The following is a 20602-nucleotide window of genomic DNA, read 5'->3' on the forward strand; positions in this document are numbered from 1 at the left end:
TGGGAGAAGAGGTACATTCAGGTACACCTCTACCTGCACAGCTGCAGTAACAGGAGCATGTGAATCCCAGATTCCTGGACTACCACGTCCTGGCCAGGAATTCTGATGGATTCACGAACTCTCCCAAAATCAAGCATCCTCATCATCTGGGCTTGAGAACCACAGTACCAGGGAGCAACGCATCAGATGCCCAATATTGTTAAATGATGAAGATCTTTCCCCTTTTCTGCTGCTTGTCTGAACTCTAATTCAGCTGGTTTGGATCTGAACTTGGGAAGCAGGAATTACTAAATAGAATACAGGCCTTTTGCACTTTTCTCTGCCAGGAAGTTTGTTCTTTATCAGATACTTCTTATAATGAGATGTCATTGCATCACCATCCCTCTGCTTTGGAATGCCTGGATGATATTTGCAGCCATCAAACCCGTTCCCCAAAACTATATATCTTTTATTTCTGTGAACTTGTTTTGGGAGCTGCTGCCTGATTTCAGAGTAGTTATAGTAATAAACTGCTCTTGGATTGACCCTCCTTGTGCAAAGGGTTCTGTATTTCCCTCCTTAGTACTTTTGACTACAGAAGCCACTTTCACAAGCTTGGCCACAAAACCAGGGAGTTCTTAAATAGACTCCTTCTATATAAAACTCAATTAGTCAATGTTACACAGTTTATTAATCATTTATTACCCCTCCAGTGATGAACAAGATGATTCAATCCTTCTTGCCTTGAAACACCCCAGGTAAGAAATTCCTTGACTCAAGATATTAACCAGGATGTCCTTGCAACATGCCTGGTCCACCCTGGTGCTCAGGGAATACAGTCCATGCTTTGACAGTTGTTGACATCTGTGTATTAAAGTAGAGCTTCCTGGGTCTGCTGCTGAGCCAGAAGCCCCCCTTCAGCCACAGGGATTACCTTAGAACAGCTTCTCTTCCTCTGCTTCTCACTGCAGCTTGGTCATGAACCAGCCATGATTCCGAGGGGGATGAGCAGCATTCCTCCTGCAGCCCTGCGGAAACTTCGGCTGGAAGAATCCAAACCTACCAGGGAGGATCACGATTCCTCCCTCCCAGGATAAGGGACAGCTTGTTTGGGGTGGTACCGTGGAGACTGACTCGGAAGACACTGCCTAATGCCTCCTAACCCACAGGGCGCATGTGATGCTCCAGTCGCGGTCCTCCTGATGGTCCCTACGCGTGTCCCCGCTTTCTGGCCGCGTCCCTGTGTTAGTGGAGAGGCTCCTGTTGTGCTGTTTAATTCCACCATCTACTGGTCATTGCTGGGGATGACACCGAGCAGGCCCTGCTGGGCAAGGCGAGAGGCCAAGAGCCACCGCAGGACCACACAACTTCCTTACACACCTCTTGGTCCTCCGTTATATTACATCTGCAGGATGTGCCCAAAGCCCTTCGTTACCCGGGGTTACAGATGGGATCACTTTGCACTTGGGTGAAAACCTGATCAAGTTCTCAGCACAAGTGTATTAATCCTGCACATGGAAACTGAAGGAGCTGTACCGCAGACACGAGGGGAATGTGCTGCTATGTGGAGGTGGGGACGGACCCCACTTGTGGAAGATTTTCTCCCCCTCGTCCTATTGTTCCTCAGTGCAGAGCTGCTCCGGCCCTAACAGCAGCTCCGTGGCCTCCTCTGGCTCGCTCCAACAGCTCCACGTCCCTCTTGTGCTGCTGCTGGATCAAGGCTGCTGGGGGGGGCCCCCAGAGCACAGCAGAGGGGCATGATCCCCTACCTGAGCTCACGCTCTGGGGGTGCACCCAGCACACAGGGGGGTTCTGGGCTCAAGAACCGGGTCATGGGGAGCTTCTCACTGCCTAGCACCCCAAGTCCTTCTCCTCAGGCTGCTCTCACCGTGTTGATACCGGGGGTCACCCCCCCCCATCCGCAGGACCCTGCGCTCCCCCCGTACCTCAGCACCGGAGCCCCCTGAGGAGCGGGCGGGAGCCTGGGCGGGGCGATGGCGGCGCCGTTCCCACCTCCCTCCAACTGCGCCTGCGCCGAGCCCCGGGCTGCGCCTGCTCCGGCCTCACGCGCTCCCCGCCGAGCCGGCCGGCAGCAGCGCGGCGCGCGCCACAACACCCCCCCCCAGCCCCGGCTCCGCTCCGCGCTGCGGGCACAGGTGAGGGGCGGCACCATGTGGGGAGGGGGGCGGGGGGGGGGCGGGCGGGACCACGCGGAGTCCTCGGGAGGGGGGTTTGAACGAGCCGGGGGCCGCGGCGGGAAAGGGCGGGAACCGGCCCTCAGTGACAGGCGGGAACGGCGCTGACAGGGATGGCGGGGGGCGGCTGCTGACGGCAGTGCCGGGGCAGAGCCCTCGCTGAGGCGCTGTCGGTGTCGGGCAGCGAGGCAGATGAAGTACATCCTGGTGACGGGCGGCGTGATCTCGGGCATCGGCAAGGGGATCATCGCCAGCAGCATCGGCACCATCCTCAAGTCCTGCGGGCTGCATGTCACCTCCATCAAGATCGACCCCTACATCAACATCGACGCGGGCACCTTCTCCCCGTATGAGCATGGTGGGTGCCGCGAGCGCCGGGGTGTGCGGGTGGGGGCCTGGCCTGGCAGGAGCCACCTCCGGTGTGTGGTGGAGGAGCCTGGCCCTGCAGGCCTCAATGGAGCAGTCCTCTTTGTTATAGCCACTCCTCAGCTTGCTGTATCAACCAAAGGAGGTGTTTTCTTACATTGAACTCTTCACAGGCAAACCCAGCGAGTTGCTGGCATTGACCATTTCCCTCTGACATGTGTGCCTGTGCCTTTGTGCTGCAGGGGAGGTGTTTGTGCTGGATGATGGAGGGGAAGTGGACCTGGACCTGGGTAACTATGAGCGCTTCCTCGACATCCGACTCACCAAAGACAACAATCTGACCACTGGGAAGATCTACCAGTATGTCATCAACAAGGAGAGGAAGGGAGACTATCTTGGCAAAACTGTCCAAGGTGATGTGAAGCTTCATTTCTGAGGCTTAGAAATATATCCTGCATTTCTGTCCTGGTTTTGCATTGCATCTTGAGGTCTTTGATATGTCCTGGTGATGTTTTTGGGTTGTTTTTTAGAAGGGGAAATAGAAGATGCAGTAGTGCAGGTCTGCTGGTGTGTGCCATACTGAACCAGGGCACCTGGGAGCCCCTCAGGACTTCCCAGTGCTCAGTAATATAATGCCTGTACACTGGCCTTGTAGCCAATGCTAAATGTGAGCAGACTTCAGGCTGATACAGCTCTGCATTGGTTGGTTGCTGGTTAAACTGGTTATTGCTTTTGATAACTATCATGGCATTAGGAAACCCAGAGGATCTTGGTGGATCACATCAGTCCTTTCCCTTTTTAAGCATTCTCCACAGCTGTTTCGGATAAGGCCAGTTTAAAACTCTCTGTTCAAAGCAAAGAACTGTTTGTACACGAATCTTCCATCTTACAGGAAATGTTTACGTGTGTTTAAATTGAGGCAGGGTTACATTGCCTGCCAAGGCACTGCTTGAAAATCACAGCCAAGAATAAGCACTGCAAAAATGCATTGTTCTTTAAAGAGACAAATCCCTGCTCGAGTCACATGGGAAACACTGGCTAGTTATGTGCTCTTTAATGAGCTAGAGGGAGAAGTGTGTGTGGGTTGTGGCTTTAACCCTGCCTGGGTTTCTTTTCCAGTTGTTCCCCACATCACAGATGCGATACAAGAATGGGTAATGAGGCAGGCACGGATTCCTGTGGATGAAGATGGCATTGAACCCCAAGTTTGTGTGATTGAGGTTTGTAGCTCTTAAAAAGTACTTTTAGCTTTCTGTATGGAGTAAACTGACCAGAATATTTTGCATAGTAATTTTTATTATTAACGTTCAACTCTGCTTGTTGTTGAGTTGGTTAAAAATCCTTGTTACCTTCACTTATTCAGCTAATCTTTTGAATGCTCTCTGCCTGAATCTGTACACAGAAACACTTAGGTCTTGGACAATTACTAGATGCTTTGCTTTCCAGTGTAATGTGTATTAGTCTATATGGTGAATTTTAGCTCTTGTAACTTTGTATGCCAAAGTCTGGTTGATCATGCTGTGCCCTCTCCTTCCCTGGTGGTTTGAGGAGAGTGGGGGGCAGGTAAATCACCCCCAGGGAACCGTAAAGGGAGCCTTGGAGCCACTAGTGCAAGTATGGGCCTAGAAAAGGGAAAGGCACAAGTTAGTGATGACAAACCCCGTGCAGTGTCCTGTGTGCTGTATGGGACATGCTGCTGCTGAAGGAGGCAGAGGAGGATGGTGAAGGCTCTTGAGAATGCTGAGCTGGCTGGCAAGATATGCTAATGCAGGAGAGAGGGAGCTTGTCAGAGTGCCCAGGTCATGCTGACTTAGACTCCATGCAGCCTGAGTGCCAGGTTCTGTTCCAGTACTCACAAGCCTGCATCCTGGAGTACCTTGGAAGCATGATCTGACGGCACAGAGGCTGTCCATGCTCCAGAGAATGCCTTGTCTCTGTTCCTGCATCTGTCCACAGCTACCCTAGATAGTTACTAAAACTTAACAGAAATCTTGCTTCTCAGTGCCACCTGATGTTTAGAAATGATAATTTTAACATTTCAGTCTTTTCCCTGAAGACAGAATAGAGGTAAAGCCAATGTCCCTGGAGAGGGCTGCCCGGGTGAGAAGTGTGTTTCTTGTGGCTTTTTGATTCTTTTTTAGGAAATCATGAAGGTAAAATAATAGTTGGGGTAGATGGGAAGCTGTGGAAGTTGTACATAGAGCTGGCAACTCCTTGTGCTTTTTGTAATGATGTTGATGCTTCTTGAGGGAATTGGAGGGAGGTGCTGGGGAGATGTTTTAGTGTCCTTTTATGTATCATAGAATCATAGAATCCCAGACTGGTTTGGGTTGGAAGGGACCTTAAAGCTCCTCCAGCTCCAACCCCTGCCACAGGCAGGGACCCCTTCCACTGGAGCAGCTTGCTCCAAGCCTCTGTGTCCAACCTGGCCTTGAACACTGCCAGGGATGGGGCAGCCACAGCTTCTCTGGGCACCCTGGGCCAGCGCCTCAGCACCCTCACAGGGAAGAATTCCTTCCTAAGAGCTAATCCAGACCTCTCCTCTGTCAGTTTAAAGCCCCTTGTCCTGTTCCTACATGTATGTTGTAGTGTACAAATTTATTGGGGGCTGTTTTGGTACTAACTTGCAATGCTTTGTCTCTGTCAGCTCGGTGGGACGGTGGGTGATATTGAGAGCATGCCCTTCATTGAAGCCTTCCGCCAGTTCCAGTTCAAAGCCAAAAGAGAAAATTTCTGTAACATTCATGTCAGTCTGGTTCCCCAGGTAAGGACCCAAAAGGTTTTGGTGCTCAGAGGCTTCCCCAGTTCAAAACTTGCTTCCTAAATATGTGTTTCTGAAATGCTGTATCTGTAGCACTGTCATATTTGTAGTTCTGTATATAGAAACATCTGGAAGAAGTCTAGAGAATGTAAAAAGCTTTACAAGAAGTGAACAGAAACTTTTCAAAGTGTGTAATAAGTAGCTGGGAGTTGCAGCAAATGCAGTTTTGCATCTTTAACTGCTGGTTTTCGCTGTGGAATTGTCTCCTAGCTTGTGCGGCTAAACCTGCTTTCTAGAGCTGAAAACTTTCCCTTTCCCTTCATTTGTGTAGCCTTTCATTTCTGCACAGCTCATGGAAAGTTCAGGAATGCAGCCAGACTTGACAGCCATTTGGTCTTATTAACAAAAACCCATCCCAGGCTCTTCCTGGAGTTCTTTATTTTCTTGCTGTGTGTTTCTCTCACCCCAAGATTTACATTAACTGTAATTCATGAAATAGGTTGGGTTACTTATGTAATTTCCAAACATAAAACTGTGCTTTGAAACATAATCTGTTGTGGGCTTTTTTTCCCCCTAGACAATGTTTTTAATGTGTTTTGATCTTTAATAGTCATTTCATAGACTCTCACATCTGACTGCTGTGTAAAGCCATTCCAGTCAGAGTGGATATTGGTTTTGGTTCAGATTCAGCTAAGAAGCAGTGCTATGATAAGAATCAGTTAATCAGGCATCACAAAGAAAATCAGAATATCCTTATGTGCCAAGCAAATGGGGTGAAATCCAGTTAATACAAAAGCATATGAATGCATTTTATGCCATATAATGACTGATAGAACCTCATCTGTCTTATCTGCTGTGATTTTGGAGGCAATTTACAGCCTTAACCAAACAAAAAAATCTTTGCTGCATGAATCCTTGCTGAAAAAATCTCTTCCATGGTTATGTTAAAGGTACTGGAGGGCATGTGTCTTCCTTGGCTGGAACTGCAGCTGATAGAGCAACTTGATGGTTCCTAGAGTGCAGATCAGTCTCTTTTCTCTTCTTTTCTCTCTCTCTTGTTTCCCTTTCTGTTCAGACCAGTTGATTTCTTAAGGGAAAAGATAGAAATATAAAATATCAGGTATTTGGAGGGAGCAGTGGATAAAAACCTTCTCTATTTTCTCCTTCCCTCACTGTAACACATACCTGCTTACTGTCCAAACTTGAACCGTGGTCTCTGCTGGTTGCTTTCAGTTGTTGAGATGAAAATGATGGTGATTAAAGTTTATGTGAATTGTCTCAGAACAGGTTTTTAGAAAATGAATTGGGTGGAGAGTCCTAATTCTGATGAATCATTGTTACATATCATCCTAATTTGACTTCTGCTCTTTTCTGACCAGCCAAGCTCTACAGGAGAGCAGAAGACTAAACCCACCCAAAACAGTGTTCGTGAACTCAGAGGTCTTGGTCTCTCACCAGATCTGGTAAGGTTTGCTGCATGGCTTTGGGTTTAAACACGCAGTACTGGCATGTTGCAACAGCATCCTAGAGTAAATAATGCTGAGGTTGAGAGCTTCTGTATGTTGAGAATAAACAAGTAGAAGTAACTAAGTTGGGTTTTTTCCCCAAAGACAGCTGCTTTAGAGGTTTGTTCCAGGTATGTTTGAGTTCTGCTTCACAACCTTGATGTTGCTGTTCTGTTAGATTGTTTGCAGGTGCTCCACTCCCTTGGATACCTCAGTAAAAGAAAAGATTTCCATGTTCTGTCATGTTGAACCAGAGCAGGTAAAGATTGCTGTCTGCACTTCCTTGCAATAAATATTGTAGCTGTTTGTCAAATGCTGAGTGGAGTTGCATCTGAACTTGTGTTCTAGCTGTGTCTTTTGTTAGCTGCATAATTCATTTACTGCTTTGTCTTGCCTACATTCCTTACGCATGGAGCTGTTGTAAAAAGAGTCCTTTTTATGCCAGCACCCAGGTTTCCATAGAAGGTAGTTAGCACAGACGTAGAGACCTCTCTGGAATCCAAAGTATGTTCTGAATAGTTGTTTTTGACCTTAGTTATCCTTCCACATTCCTTCCGTGAAGGATGAGAAGAATGAGATTTGTCAGGATTTAGAGGCCAAAGAGTAGTTGCTTAAAATGAGCCTTAAATGGCACACAAATGTATTTCATACATGGCTGTTTTCATGATACTATTTTTCGGCCCGTTTTCATGAGAAGAGGTTACACAGAGCAGTTGAAGTGATGTTGGAGAGAAGCATTGCTTCAGTGTTGAGTGATAGGCAGTGATTCCATGTTAGCATGAGTCTGTCTATATTGAGACCACTCTGCATAGCACAGTCTGAGGCAGACCTTGAAGAACAGTCTGGAGGCTAAATACTGGCACTTTCCAATCCAGCTGGAGCTTGAAAACATTAATGGGTTTGGGAAAGACTGAGCATCGCTTCACAATTCCAGCCTCTGGCAAGTCATAATTTTCTCTACCATGAGATCAAACTGAATCTCTTGCAGTTTCGAGTGTTACATTCAGAATTACCTGGCAATAGCATTGCTGTGTCAGCAGGACAACACTTGTGTCTTGCTGGCCAGGAACTGGAAGGAAGGCTCTTTCGTCAGGCCATTTCCAGGAAGTTTGATGCAGTTTCATGTAGTTGTTTCTCTGCAGCTGCACTTGGATCAAGAAGTAAATGCTGTTGACTGTAAAGGAGGAAATCTTGCAGTCTGAAGGGTTTTACTGGTTGAACTCTGCTTTCATTTGCGTCAGGAGAAACAAGGGTTTAAAAATAGTTGTGCCAGTGTATTTTTGATCCTTAAAGTACAGTCTCATTCCTGATGGACAGGAGACAGTTGTCCAGAGCTGTCTTTCCTTTTCTGAGAAAGCCTGTTTCAGTGAACTGGAACTGTCGACGCAGATATTCCTCACTGGCCACGGAAGTCTTTGCTCATAGTTGTTTAATCCTAAGTTTGATGAAGGATGCCCTGTAAAATTTATTGTTTTGGTAAGATCCCAGATTTTCCTGGGCTTTAATCAAACTGAGAGTCAACAGTGGTGGGAAGTGGGGAAACTGGGCTCACGGGCAGTTTAACTGAAGTTGCAGTTTGGATTACCAGGAAGGCTCTATCACAGCAGAGGGCTCTTTGAAGCACGCTTTGAACTTTGCTATGTGCTTGCATAATGTGCAGAGCAGCTGACTTTCTTACTGCTGTGTTATGTGTAAAAGCCCTTCCTAAGCAGCTGCAGTGAGCAGGAATACCTGGGAAGCGTTGAAGGATGACTTTTCAAAGTATATGGAAACTAGCAATAAGCGATTCATATGTTATCTTACTCAACATGTTATTTCCTGGAAGTCTAGGTGATCAGATGGTTGTCTGCTCGAGACAAAAGGTCTCTGATGCCTGTCTAAAAGTAATTGCCCAGGCACTTAGATCTGTTTTAATGACACTCCATTTTCTGAACAGGTCATCTGTGTTCATGACGTCTCTTCTATCTACCGGGTTCCTCTGTTGTTAGAGGAGCAGGGAGTCGTGGACTACTTCAGACACAGGCTTGACCTTCCCATTGAGAGGCAGCCCAGGAGGATGCTCATGAAGTGGAAGGAAATGGCTGACAGGTGAGCTGCAACTCTGGGTGTAGTGTGAGTTCAGACTCTGGATTAGTTTCCCTTCTTGGTTGTACATTATTAGGTGTTGAGTGTTGCTTTGTATTCCTCATGTGTTCTTAGCGCTCAAATTTGTTTCTTTTTTTTTTTTTCCACTGCAAAAAAGTGTTTTTCTTCATACACTTTAACTGGAAAAAAAACCATCTTCAGTATGAGAATCGTACAATCCCAGCCTGCTTTGGGTTGGAAAGGACCTTAAAGCTCATCCAGTTCCAACCCTGTGCTATGGGCAGGGACAACTTCTACTAGAGCAGCTTGCTCTAAGCCCCATCCAACCTGGCCTTGAACACTGTGTAGAGAGATGCTGTATGGTATAACCCTATGCAGAGTGGTGCTTTGATCCTCTCTCCTAAGAGTTCACTGCAGACTTTCATTCTGATATGACTTTCTGAAAAGACAGTTTGGATCTACTCAGAATGGCTTTGCAGCACAAGAAGAGATGAGTTAATTTATACAGGACTTCCTGCAACTATTTTTCTCTGTCAGTGTTGTTTTTTCCTTCTTTTAATCTTGCTTTGATGTTTTTCAGTTGTAATTCTTGTAAAAGGTCACCTCTTCCAAAGCCATCATCTCTCTGGTTGGCCAGACTTTCAAAAGCCTAACTGTGTTTATGTTACTTGAAAAGCTTGACTAGAATGCAAGTGATTCTTGGCCCCGTTTCCTGTTGATGATGAAATAACCCTGTGTTCTGGTTTTGTGTAGATACGACCGCCTCCTTGAGACGTGTTCCATTGCTCTTGTTGGCAAATACACCAAGTTTTCAGACTCCTATGCATCTGTCATTAAAGCACTGGAGCATTCTGCACTGGCCATCAACCACAAACTTGACATTAAGGTAAGGCTGGGGGTGTGTGTGTAACAAATCTGCCCCCTTCCTTCCACCTGCAGTGCTTTCCATCTTAACTGAGCTCTTCACAAACCCACAGACAGAAAGGGAGAGTTGATTCAGGCAGTGAACTTTAAAATAGTCTGTGGATTACAGCATCAGACATCTATGGCCGGGCATAAACCAGCTTCAAAGCAAAGCATCCTGTGAGATAGAATAGGTGTTTGCGTTGGCTGCATGAAAAGGAGCATGAGCAGCAGGTTGAAGGAGGTGATCCTGCCTCTCTGTTCTGCTCTTGTGAGACCCCACTTGCAGCACTGTGTGCAGTTCTGGTGTCCCCAGTATAAGAAGGACATGGAGCTGCTGGAGAAAGTCCAGAGGAGGCCACAAGGATGAGCAGGGATTTGAGCACCTCCCACATGAAGACCAGCTGAGAACATTGGGGCTGTTCAGCCTGGACAAGGGGTGAGGGTTTAAACTGAAACAGGGGAAGTTCAGGTTAGATATAAGGAAGAAGTTCTTCCCTGTGAGGGTGCTGAGGTGCTGGCACAGGGTGCCCAGAGAAGTGGTAAATCCTCCATCCCTGGCAATGTTCAACTATCTGATGGTTGCTTCCACCATGGTAAGTACGTGGTGCTTGCCTTGGCGGGTTGATGGGAGTGTGATGCAATCAATCTGCCAGGTCCCCCCATATTTGTACTTCAGTGGTAGCACCTCACTGTGCTCCATTAAGACTTCACATTCAGTGAGTCTGGGGCTCATGGACTTCATGTCAGAGCAGAGCTGCAGAGAGGGGAAGACAGAAACCCCACAGCTGCTGTTTGTGCACTGGGAGCAGGGTGGTGGGAAAAAGCAGACAGGAAATCAGCCCAGAAAACAATAAGCAAGTATCCAATAGGAAACAAATCCAGACCTATGGTTGGACTTGATGATCTTAAAGGTCTTTTCCAACCTGGTTGATTCCATGATTCGGTATCTTGAATGAGCATTAAGGAGACCCTGCGCACTCTTGTGGCAGCATCTCATCATCCTTTTTTGGATCTCTTTCTAGTATATTGACTCTGCTGACTTGGAGCCGGATACCCTGCGGGAGGAACCTGTCCGTTACCATGAAGCATGGCATAAGCTATGCAGTGCTGAGTAAGACTCTTAAGCTCTGCCCATTTCTTTGGAGCATGTCTGGTGAACTTGCTGCTATGGATAGGTTTGGACTTACGAGCCTCACTGGATGCTGTTTTCTCAGTGTATGTGTCAGCACACTCTGACATTGCCCCACATACCTCTCAATGAAATACAGGATTAGATGTAAAACAGAGAGTTGTTAAATAAGTGAGGGAGTTTGTGAAAGGCAGCAGTGGCCCTTCCAGTGCCCAAAGGGGCTGACAAGAAACCTGGAGAGGGACTTTTAAAAAAGAGCAGATGGTGATAGGATGAAGGGGAATGGCGTTAACGTGACAGAGGGCAGGTTTGGATTAGATCTTAGGAAGGAATGCTTCCCTGTGAGGGTGCTGAGGCGCTGGCACAGGGTGCCCAGAGAAGCTGTGGCTGCCCCAGCCCTGGCAGTGTTCAAGGCCAGGTTGGATGGGGCTTGGAGCAACCTGCTCTAGTGGAAGGTGTCCCTGCGCATGGCAGGGGTTGTAACTGGATGAGCCTTAAGGTCGCTTCCAACACCAACCAGTCTGGGATTCTGTGATCATGCAGGTGAGGATGTGCACAGACCTAGTGGGTAAACAGGGTGAGAGCAAATAGGGGGAAAGGATAAGTACTGGTAAAGACTATTAAAGCCAAAGAGAGAGGATGGAAGACGTAAATGTGATATAAAGTTCTTTAGGAAAAAGGTGTGAGAAGGGAAAAGTTGTTGGGATGCAGAGGAGTGCCAAGAGTTAACCCAGAAAATGAGAACAAATGGGGCATGTGAGCCCTCAGGGAAGCAGGTTTTGGAGATAGAAGGAGAGCAAAGAACCTCCTGCAGAATGTGGTGTTTTTGTGTCTGCAAATATGATAACCTGATGCTGCAGCCAGCAGCTTCCTCAGCAGGGGCCTGGCTGGCCCATGTTTGCTGTAGAGTCATGCAACATGACCCATTCTGGTGCTGTAACCTGCACTGGATTTGAGATTTCCTGGGCAGGTAAAAGTTACATTTTTAAGATGTTTCCCGTAAAATTCTGTGGCATTTTATGTGACAGCTCATGGGAAGTCATATGGAAACCATGCTGCAGGCAGGCCTTGCCTTGGAGGTACTTTGAAGCTCTTTTCAGGAGTGAGGTCTTGCAAGTCTAGGATTTTATGCGAGAGAGGGAGTACATGGTGGGGAAACCAGGCTGCTGAGCCCCATTGACCAGAATCTTTTCATCCTCATGCAGTGGAGTTCTGGTTCCTGGAGGATTTGGTGTTCGAGGGACAGAAGGCAAAATTCAAGCTATTTCCTGGGCAAGAAAACAGAAAAAACCCTTCTTAGGTGAGAAACATGTTCCATGCATGAGAAGAAATAAAGGAAGAGGTTGAGTAGCGGCTTTACTGGACTGCAGCAAGAGCTTTACTAATCTGTGTCTAGAATGGGCAGTTTTGAAGAGAATTGGCTGAGTTAAGGCTAAGCTTAACTGGATGACTGCAGTTAACTCTGTTGTGGTCAGAGTTGGTCAGGATGACAAGGAATCTCTGTAATGAGGGGATGGGGGTCTCAGAGCAGGTTCCAGAGGAGGCTGTGATGATCTTGGCATGAAGAAATCTGTGACTGCACTTAAATGAAATGGATGTGGTAAGAGATGGAGGATGTTGTGTGAGCAGAGTGGTGTGGAATAAAACCTATCTGAACCAGACCCCCACATCCAAGTCAGAGGTTTCTCTCAGCCAGGTTTTCCTCTGACTTGACTCTGTGTGCTCGGTGATTTGGGCTCAGTGGTCCTTGGCCTGAACTCTGTGTTCTCCATTCTTTCTGCAGGAGTTTGTTTGGGAATGCAGCTGGCAGTGGTGGAGTTTGCACGCAGTATTCTCGGGTGGCAAGGTAACTGCACGAAACCCTCCCTGGATTGGGTCATTTCTTTGCTTGAGCAACACCTGTCATTTATAAAACCTGCAATTCTTCATTTGTCATTGGCAGATTTAATCTTTTTCTAGGCCTGTAAAATTCCCCATCTCCTTTGCTAATTCAAAGGAAAAAGAATGATTTCCTTACCCTGTTCACATAAAAGTCAATGGAGTAAGGCATGCTTGTAATGCTGGAACATTGCTCTGACTGTGTGCTTTTCCTGAGTGACCCACACTTTCATCACTGATGGCACTGGACTGGTTGCCCTACGATGAGGGGCCAGGCAGCCTCAGAAATTGCTGAGGTCCCTTCATTGCTCTCTGGGACTGAGCTGGCAGCTCTGTGCAGGAGAGTGCTCAGCACCCACAGCTTTCTGTTTGCTTGGGGGTGGGGAGGAGATGCAGCTGTACCTGGGGCACGTCCTGTAAGTGCATTTCATGGCCTGAGGGACTTGGTGTTTCTAATTGATGAATGTTACTTTGCAGATGCTAACTCGACAGAATTTGACCCCAAAACTGCTCATCCAGTGGTGAGTTTATGGCAGCTGCTTGTAATACCCTTTCTGTGCTTGAGTTCCCTACAGATAAGAGCTTGGAGTATTACGTCTTGTGGCTTCTGTCTTCCACCATTTACTAACCTGAAATGAAAATATCTTTGCCTAGTTACCTGTATGGTAGTCTTCAAAGAAGATTGTAATGCTTATTATAGGTGAAACACTAATCTTTTTAAGGTGTTTTATGCTTAATCCCACATTTTCGTAAAGCAAAGAGGGAAAACATTCTTCAAGGGCAGTTTGAAAGCTGATTTCACGGAGTAAATGTTAAAGATTTGGTGGTGTCTGGATTCCAGTGCATAACTGTTTAATTACGAGCTCAGAAATCAACACAGACACACACGAATTCGTTGGAACATTTGGGGATGGATTTCTGACCTTGCATTTCTCAGGCTGCAGGCCCTCTGTGCCTGTTCCAGACCCCCACATAATGCCTGGTTCTTTTATAGTTTAAAAAGCTACTCAAAAGGAAAGAGTTCTCAAAAAGCAGCTTATGAAGTTCTTTATCAAACTCTAAGTGATTCTGGTGTGGGGGTTTTGTCTCTGTAAATCTGTTTGGTTTTGTTTAACATGTAGTTCAGTAAATGGCACAGAATTAGTGTGGGACCTGTGTAGGCTTTGACTGACACCATTTCCTCTGCTAAAGCTCCCTGAACACCCACAAAGCTTCCTGATGTGTTCTGCACAGCCTTCACTAGAAGAGCTCAGCTGACTAATCCAGTCCTATTGGTCTGCCTTGAGGGACAGTGTCCCTTAGGGTGGTTTGCCTGTTTTCTGGATGGATGTTGTTCTGTTTTCCCCCTTTAATATCCCAGAGCCTGCCTGGGACTATCATTCCTCCCTCATTCTCACTTCCCTCTTGGAATGCTTTTTGCAGGTCATAGACATGCCAGAACACAATCCTGGGCAAATGGGTGGGACCATGAGGCTTGGCAAGAGAAGGACACTCTTCCATACCAAGAATTCAATCATGAGTAAGGCATTTCTTACCTCTTTTGGAAGTGTTTCCTGGGCATGGCATGTATGTGGGGTGGGTTTGGGAAGTGCGATCTGGGAATGTTAAAGCATCTGTGAGTGGGGGTTTGTTCTGGTGGTGAGATGTTGATCAGTGAATTTGGTCCCTCTGGAAGTGGCAGATCCTGATGGATGCTGTTCATATGAACTTGGCATCGTGCAAACTGTTTGGATCTGCTCTAAGAAATGCCTTCCTTTTGGTGTAGGGAAGCTGTATGGAGATCATGACTTCCTGGAGGAGAGACACAGACACAGGTTTGAGGTAAAAATGCTATTGGAGCTACTGAGCTTTTCTGTGTAATCCAGACATGAGAGATCATGGGGTTTCTTCCTTCTGGTCTTCTAGGTCAACCCAGAACTGAAGAAGTGTTTTGAAGAGCAAGGTTTGAAATTCGTAGGCCAGGATGAGGAGGGAGAGCGAATGGAAGTGATTGAGTTGGAAGGTGAGCACTTAAACAACTCGTTTGGGTGCGGGTCACTGGCTTGAAAACCTTGACACAAAGGTTTTCTGTTTCTTTCTCTAGAGCATCCTTTCTTCGTTGGTGTTCAGTATCACCCTGAATTCCTCTCCAGACCCATTAAGCCATCTCCTCCCTACTTCGGCCTCCTCTTGGCCTCTGCAGGAAGACTCACACATTACCTACAGAAGGGCTGCAGGCTCTCACCCAGGTGGGTTGAAGGAAGACGCCAGTCAGCCCTTTTAGAGCGCAGTGCTGCTTCCCACAGGATAAACTGGAGAATCCTCTTGGCACTGAGTTACTCTGGGGTATAGAGGGGTATTTGCAGCACCTCTGCTTTCCATTCCTTCTTGGAAAGCTCTTGCATGATAATATTGACTGTAGGGCTGTAGAGCTGTCCCACAGCGAGGTCCCATCTTCAGGGAGAGTAACTCTGTGGTCTTGTGTGGTCAGTTGGAAGTGTCTGGGGAAACTGGAGCTGGGTCTGCTCTTGTGGTGACTGGAGGGATTTTCCCCACATTCCTTGTACGAGTCCTAGGGACAGGTTGGTCGTTGAAACTTGTTTCTCTTGCTGGTTTAAAGAATGGGCCCTGGTGGAGCAGCTGCTTTTTTCCTGCTGACTTCAGCTTTCTTCTGTCTCAGTTTGCAGAGCAGCTGATGTTTTGGGTAGACTTAATGATGCATTTACTTCCTTCTGCTGCTCCCTAATACCCTCCAGTTCTGCTCAGCAGTTGTGGCAAGATGCAGCAAATAAATATCACTTTGTAGTGACCCATTTTCCTCCTCACAGAGGAGGATTTGCTTGTGTGCAGCTGGAGCGCTGACATGCTCTAACCCAAAAACCCCAAACTAAATGAAGAAGAGAAGTAGCACTGAATCTATTAAACTAAAGCAACACAAAAAGGACAGTATTGGCCTGTCCGGGTTGAGCTGCTCTGCAGCTGCACCACAGGAATTCTGGTGTCCATGTCTGGAGTTGTGCTCTGACTGATCTGCTTTGAAGAGAGTTTCTGTGGGAAGACGCCTTCCAAGGCTTGAGGGGTATTTTAATTTCCTGCTTTTGAGTTTGAAATGGCTCTGTAGAGCAGAGGAGCTGAAGTTTGCTCTGTACTGCAGCATCCTAAGTTAGTTCTGTCTGCTCCTGGACTCTTCCGTGACTGTGGTCACACATGGCTTCACAATTAGTGAATCTAAAACCACTGGTGGGGATACCCCCCTTCCTCCTGCACCCCCCTTCCTCCTGTGCCCTTGGAACTCTCATCATGTTCTGAGGTGTCTCATTGTTGTACTCTAACGTGGTTTGTGTGTGACACCAAAGCAGGGGCACAGGCTGTGTACCTGGGGATGGGACCTGGGCCCACAGGAACCTGGTGAAACCCTCACCAGGGGGACAAGTGCTCTGTCTCAGAGGCCCCTGCAGTGACACAGGCTGGGGCCTGAACAGCTCTGGGGCCTCTCTGCTGACTGGGTATTGGGGAACAGCAGAGGGAACAAGAACCAGCAGCTTGTGCTGGCAACAGATGGAGCAAACAGCATCCTGTGCTCCCTAAAACAACATCTTTCTGACCTCTGCAGGGACACCTACAGTGACAGAAGTGGCAGCAGCTCACCTGACCTGGAGATAACAGAGCTGAAGTTCCCATCAGTAAATCATGATGATTCCTGGTAACTTTGAATGACCTCAACCTCTTTCCTTATGGAAACCATTCCTTGCCCAGCTGCCTCCTGGCAGCTGAACGCTTCACATCAGGTGGTAGAAAACTGGCACACCATGAGAGGTGCTGATGCTCACACACGTGTTCCAGCTGCGCTGCAGGATGTGTGTCTGGGTAGCAGATGTAGGGGGGTGTTTTCTTAGCAAATTGACACATAATAAAGTATAAAAATACACGTGGGAGATAGAGATTAAATTCAAATCCAATAAAAAGCACAAATAGAGCACACACGCCTGAAAGTGGAGGCAAAGCTGAGCAAGCTTTGGATGTAGAAAGTTCAGTGTTTTGGGAGCAATCTCTCGCCTCTGCCAAGGAGTGTTTCTGAATTGGCCATCCTTCCCATCACCTGAGACAGTGAGTTCCTCTGTTGAGCCAGTGGGCTTGAGCTCTGGATGGGAATTGCTGCAGATGTTACTTGGATGTGGAAACATGTATGTGATGCAGTGGCAGAGGGAGGCACTAAAACCTGGCCCTCTGGCTCACCAGGAAAGGCAGGCTTGATTCTTCCATGAGTTCTCCCTTTGTGCAGTAGGAGATTGTGGCCTTTGCTCCACTGCCCTGGCAGTTGTGTACACACATGTAGAGGGAGAGCAGGGCTTTATTGCCCAGTGCCACCAAGGATGTCCAACTGGTATCAGACTGGCTGTCCCCAGTGTAGGGAAGGTGACACTGGCATGTGTGGCACATGGTCCAGCTCAAGTCTCCTAATAGCTGCATCGTAAGGAAGATTCTTTGGTAGCAGCCCTGGGCAGTGCTGGGCAGGGTGTGCAGTCAGTTCTCAGCTGCACAGTGCTCTGTTGGTTCCTTTATGGTTTATTTCAACAGTGATTTCTTAAAGGAGCTTTCTTGCTCGGGGTCTTAATGTTGCCATAGTGCCCCTGTACAACTGACAGGCATCTTTATCCTGGGGAGGGGAGTGTTGTCAGGTCCCGTGTGTTACATTTCTCTGGGGTGACGCATGTGAGACACGGACTTCAGTGCGCTGCTGTGTTAAGAGTATAGAGATGTGGCAGAGAATACCGCCCCTGTGTTGCAGCCAGTCCTCAGGGATCAGAAGGGCTGATAGAGAAAGCTCTATAGAACACTGAACCAATTGGTAATTCACAGAATCCCAGCCTGGTTTGGGTTGGAAGGGACCTTAAAGGTCATCCAGCTCCAACCCCTGCCACGGGCAGGGACCCCTTCCACTGGAGCAGCTTGCTCCAAGCCCCTGTGTCCAACCTGGCCTTGAACACTGCCAGGGATGGGGCAGCCACAGCTTCTCTGGGCACCCTGGGCCAGCGCCTCAGCACCCCCACAGGGAAGAGCTTCTGCCTGAGAGCTCATCTCAGTCTCCCCTCTGACAGGGGACACCACTCGTCACTGGTCTCCAAGCAGCTAATTCCTTATCCACCAAGTGGTCAATCTGTCAAATCCATGTCTTCAGGTTAGAGAAAGGGATGCTGTGCAGGACAGGGTCTCATGCCTTGCACAAGTCCAGGCAAAGTCAGTTGCTCTTCCCTTATCCACCAGTGCTGTGGCCCATCAGAAGGCCACAAACTCGGTCACCTTTCTCACTTTGGTGTATTTTGGTGTGCGAATGAGTCTTGGTCAGGCCAAGCATCTATGGGCCTTGACTCAAGGGCAGAACAGGACCCTGACACGTTAGCATTTGGCTCCATCACCCTTAGCAGGGTTGTGCAACAACCCTCACCAGAGCTCTCAAGGCCTCAGGCCTCGTGCCCTCAGCTGCGTGCGCAGCTCCAGCCCCTTGCTCTTCCCTGTCAGTAACTCCTGCTCCTTTTCTCTCTCCCCAGATGTGTCTGTGCTGAAGAGAAGAGTCTCCACTTGATTTCCCGGGCGTTCTTACAGCAATAGCTTGAACACTCTCAGCTTTGGGCTTCCTTAACTTACGGGTTTATAAGTTTCGTTAGGAAATCCTGACCCTTTATTTCCCCAGTCTTCTGCCTTTTATTTTCTATGTAGATTCTGTTTGTTCCTGGAGGAGAGCCCATCGCAGCACGCGCACCGCTTGGCTTCCTGCACTCCCACCAGCCTGGAGATACAAAGCCAAGTGGGATACAGGGCTGGGTGTGTTGGGGGGGACACAGCTGGATGCTCCTTCCCAGCGCATGGTGACAGTGGCAGTGCTTTGGGGCTCAGGTGCTGGCACGTTTGTTGCTTTCTCCAGGCTTTCTGCTCCCTCAGCACCTTTATTGCACTGGTGGAATCATCTGGATGACACCAGATTTCGGGGGCTCTGTCTGTTCTGGAGCTGTGCTGTGCTGCAGAGGATGGGGATGCTCAGCTTTCTGCAGGCTTTTCTTTTGGGGGGATGTTTTGTTCTTTTTTGGTTGTTTTTGTCTTTTCAGTAGCATTTCAGCCCATTTGGCACTGGTGGTTTGGGTGCATTCATTACCAGTAGTGAACTTTTAACCAGGAAAAGCATCCTGGGTCACGCTCAGCTCTAACTGTGATGTGTCACTGCAGGGATGCACCCGACCTGGATCATGAGGGGTTGTGGGGGGGGGAATAAAAACCAAAAGCAATGTCAGGAAAGCCTGAACCTGGTGTTGCTGTTGGCCCTGCAGTGCCAGCGCCACTGGTGCTGCATCTGGGCTGGGACACTTCAACTCCTTGCATCAAGGGGGAGGTACAGAAACAAGTGAACTGCTTTCAGGTGCTGCCTTTAACAGCTCCCGTTTGCCTTGGACTGAGCCGTTCATGGTGCTTTTTGTTTCAGTGTTTGGAAGTGGAGCCTTCCTTCCGTTGCCTTCTTTCCCCCGGCGCAGCCGCTGCTCCCTATGGAATGCTGAGTGCTGTTCCCGAGGGAGTGCGTTGCAGTGTGCGGTGCTGGGGTCAGTGTCGTGGGGGCTCAGCTCTGCACGTCTGGCTGGGGAACACACTCACTTTGGGTTCCCCGCGCCTCTTGCTGCAGTGTAAGCAGCAGGTTTTGGTCATTGGTAGTTCAGAAGGTGTCTCAAGTGTTGTACATTCTCAGCTGTGTCGTCTGATGCCAGCCCCTGCCCTGTCTCACCGCAGCGAGCTCTTCCACAGCCTCTCTTTGCTTTAGTCCTCCCTTTCAGCACACACTCAAAAGCTGCTTTTGGGCCTGGGACCTCTGAGCGTTCTTGGTGTGTGACAGTTCCATAGGAGCCCAGGGGGGATGCTCCCTGTGCCCGGCACTGCTCCGGGGGCACCGTTCCTGCTCACCACTGACACTTGGGTGTTTTCTTGCTTTGTCTCCTGAAATGTTGTTTTGGCCAAAACCGTGCAACCGACTCACTCAATGCTTATTTGTAATAAAATGGATAACCAGCCAGGAGCTCCTGGTGGTGCTCGGGGGGAGGAAAGGGGCTGAAGTGGACCAGTGTTACAGTGGAGTGATAACAGTGTTATACTGGAGTGTAACACTCAATGGATCCTGTGGCAGTGAGGTTCAGGCATTCATTCAGTCTGGCTGAATTTATGGGGCTTCTCCTCTGATTCCCCCAGCAGTGGAGGGAGCTGGGGAGCCAGGCCTGAGCCCACAGCTGCTGCAGGGCAGGACAGGGGCAGTTTGGAACTGAACTGAGCTGCTGGGTGGTTCCATAGAATAGAATCCCAGCCTGGTTTGGGTTGGAAGGGAGCTTAAAGCTCCTCCAGTTCCAACCTCTGCCATGGGCAGGGACACCTTCCACTGGAGCAGCTTGCTCCAAGGGTCTGTGGTGTGTGTGCACCAGTTGGAGGCTGCTCTCTGCCCCAACACCCCCCTGCAAGCTCCAACAGCAGCAAAGACTTGTGAAAGCCTCTGCCCACATCCCTGCTCCTAGACGGGGGACTGGGGATGGCTCCATGGGGCAGTGGGAAGGTGCCTGTGTTTGTGTAGCGCTGGAGCCCCTCCATGGGTGCGCTGCAGACACCCACAGTGCTGCCGATGGGGATGCTCCTGGGGAAAACCATCCCTGAGAGCAGAGCATCTGCTTGGGATGGGACCAAGCAACAGGCAACGCTTCAGAGAGGCAGCAGGAGCCTGAGGGCTGGGTCAGAAGCTGGCGATGCACTTTGCTGTCCTCGCTAAGGGGCCTTCATTGGTGGCCACTTGTGT

At 48.6% G+C, this 20602-nt stretch overlaps 1 protein-coding gene across 1 annotated transcript; it reads left to right on the plus strand.

Moving 5' to 3' along the window:
- The first annotated feature begins 1847 nt into the window (after window positions 1-1847).
- On the plus strand, window positions 1848-16502 carry CTPS1 (CTP synthase 1). Its single transcript, XM_080632467.1, has 18 exons — window positions 1848-2135; window positions 2359-2532; window positions 2783-2953; window positions 3660-3760; window positions 5188-5304; window positions 6681-6764; window positions 6985-7065; window positions 8743-8894; window positions 9645-9777; window positions 10820-10908; window positions 12132-12226; window positions 12710-12772; window positions 13282-13325; window positions 14227-14323; window positions 14570-14625; window positions 14710-14806; window positions 14888-15032; window positions 16397-16502. Exons 2-18 carry the CDS (start codon window positions 2367-2369, stop codon window positions 16488-16490), a joined length of 1785 nt encoding a protein of 594 aa, XP_080488593.1. The 5' UTR covers window positions 1848-2135; window positions 2359-2366; the 3' UTR covers window positions 16491-16502.
- The last annotated feature ends 4100 nt before the right edge of the window (window positions 16503-20602 follow it).

Source organism: Psittacula echo (assembly GCF_963264785.1).
Source record: "Psittacula echo genome assembly, chromosome: 21".
Classification (NCBI taxonomy): domain Eukaryota; kingdom Metazoa; phylum Chordata; class Aves; order Psittaciformes; family Psittacidae; genus Psittacula; species Psittacula echo.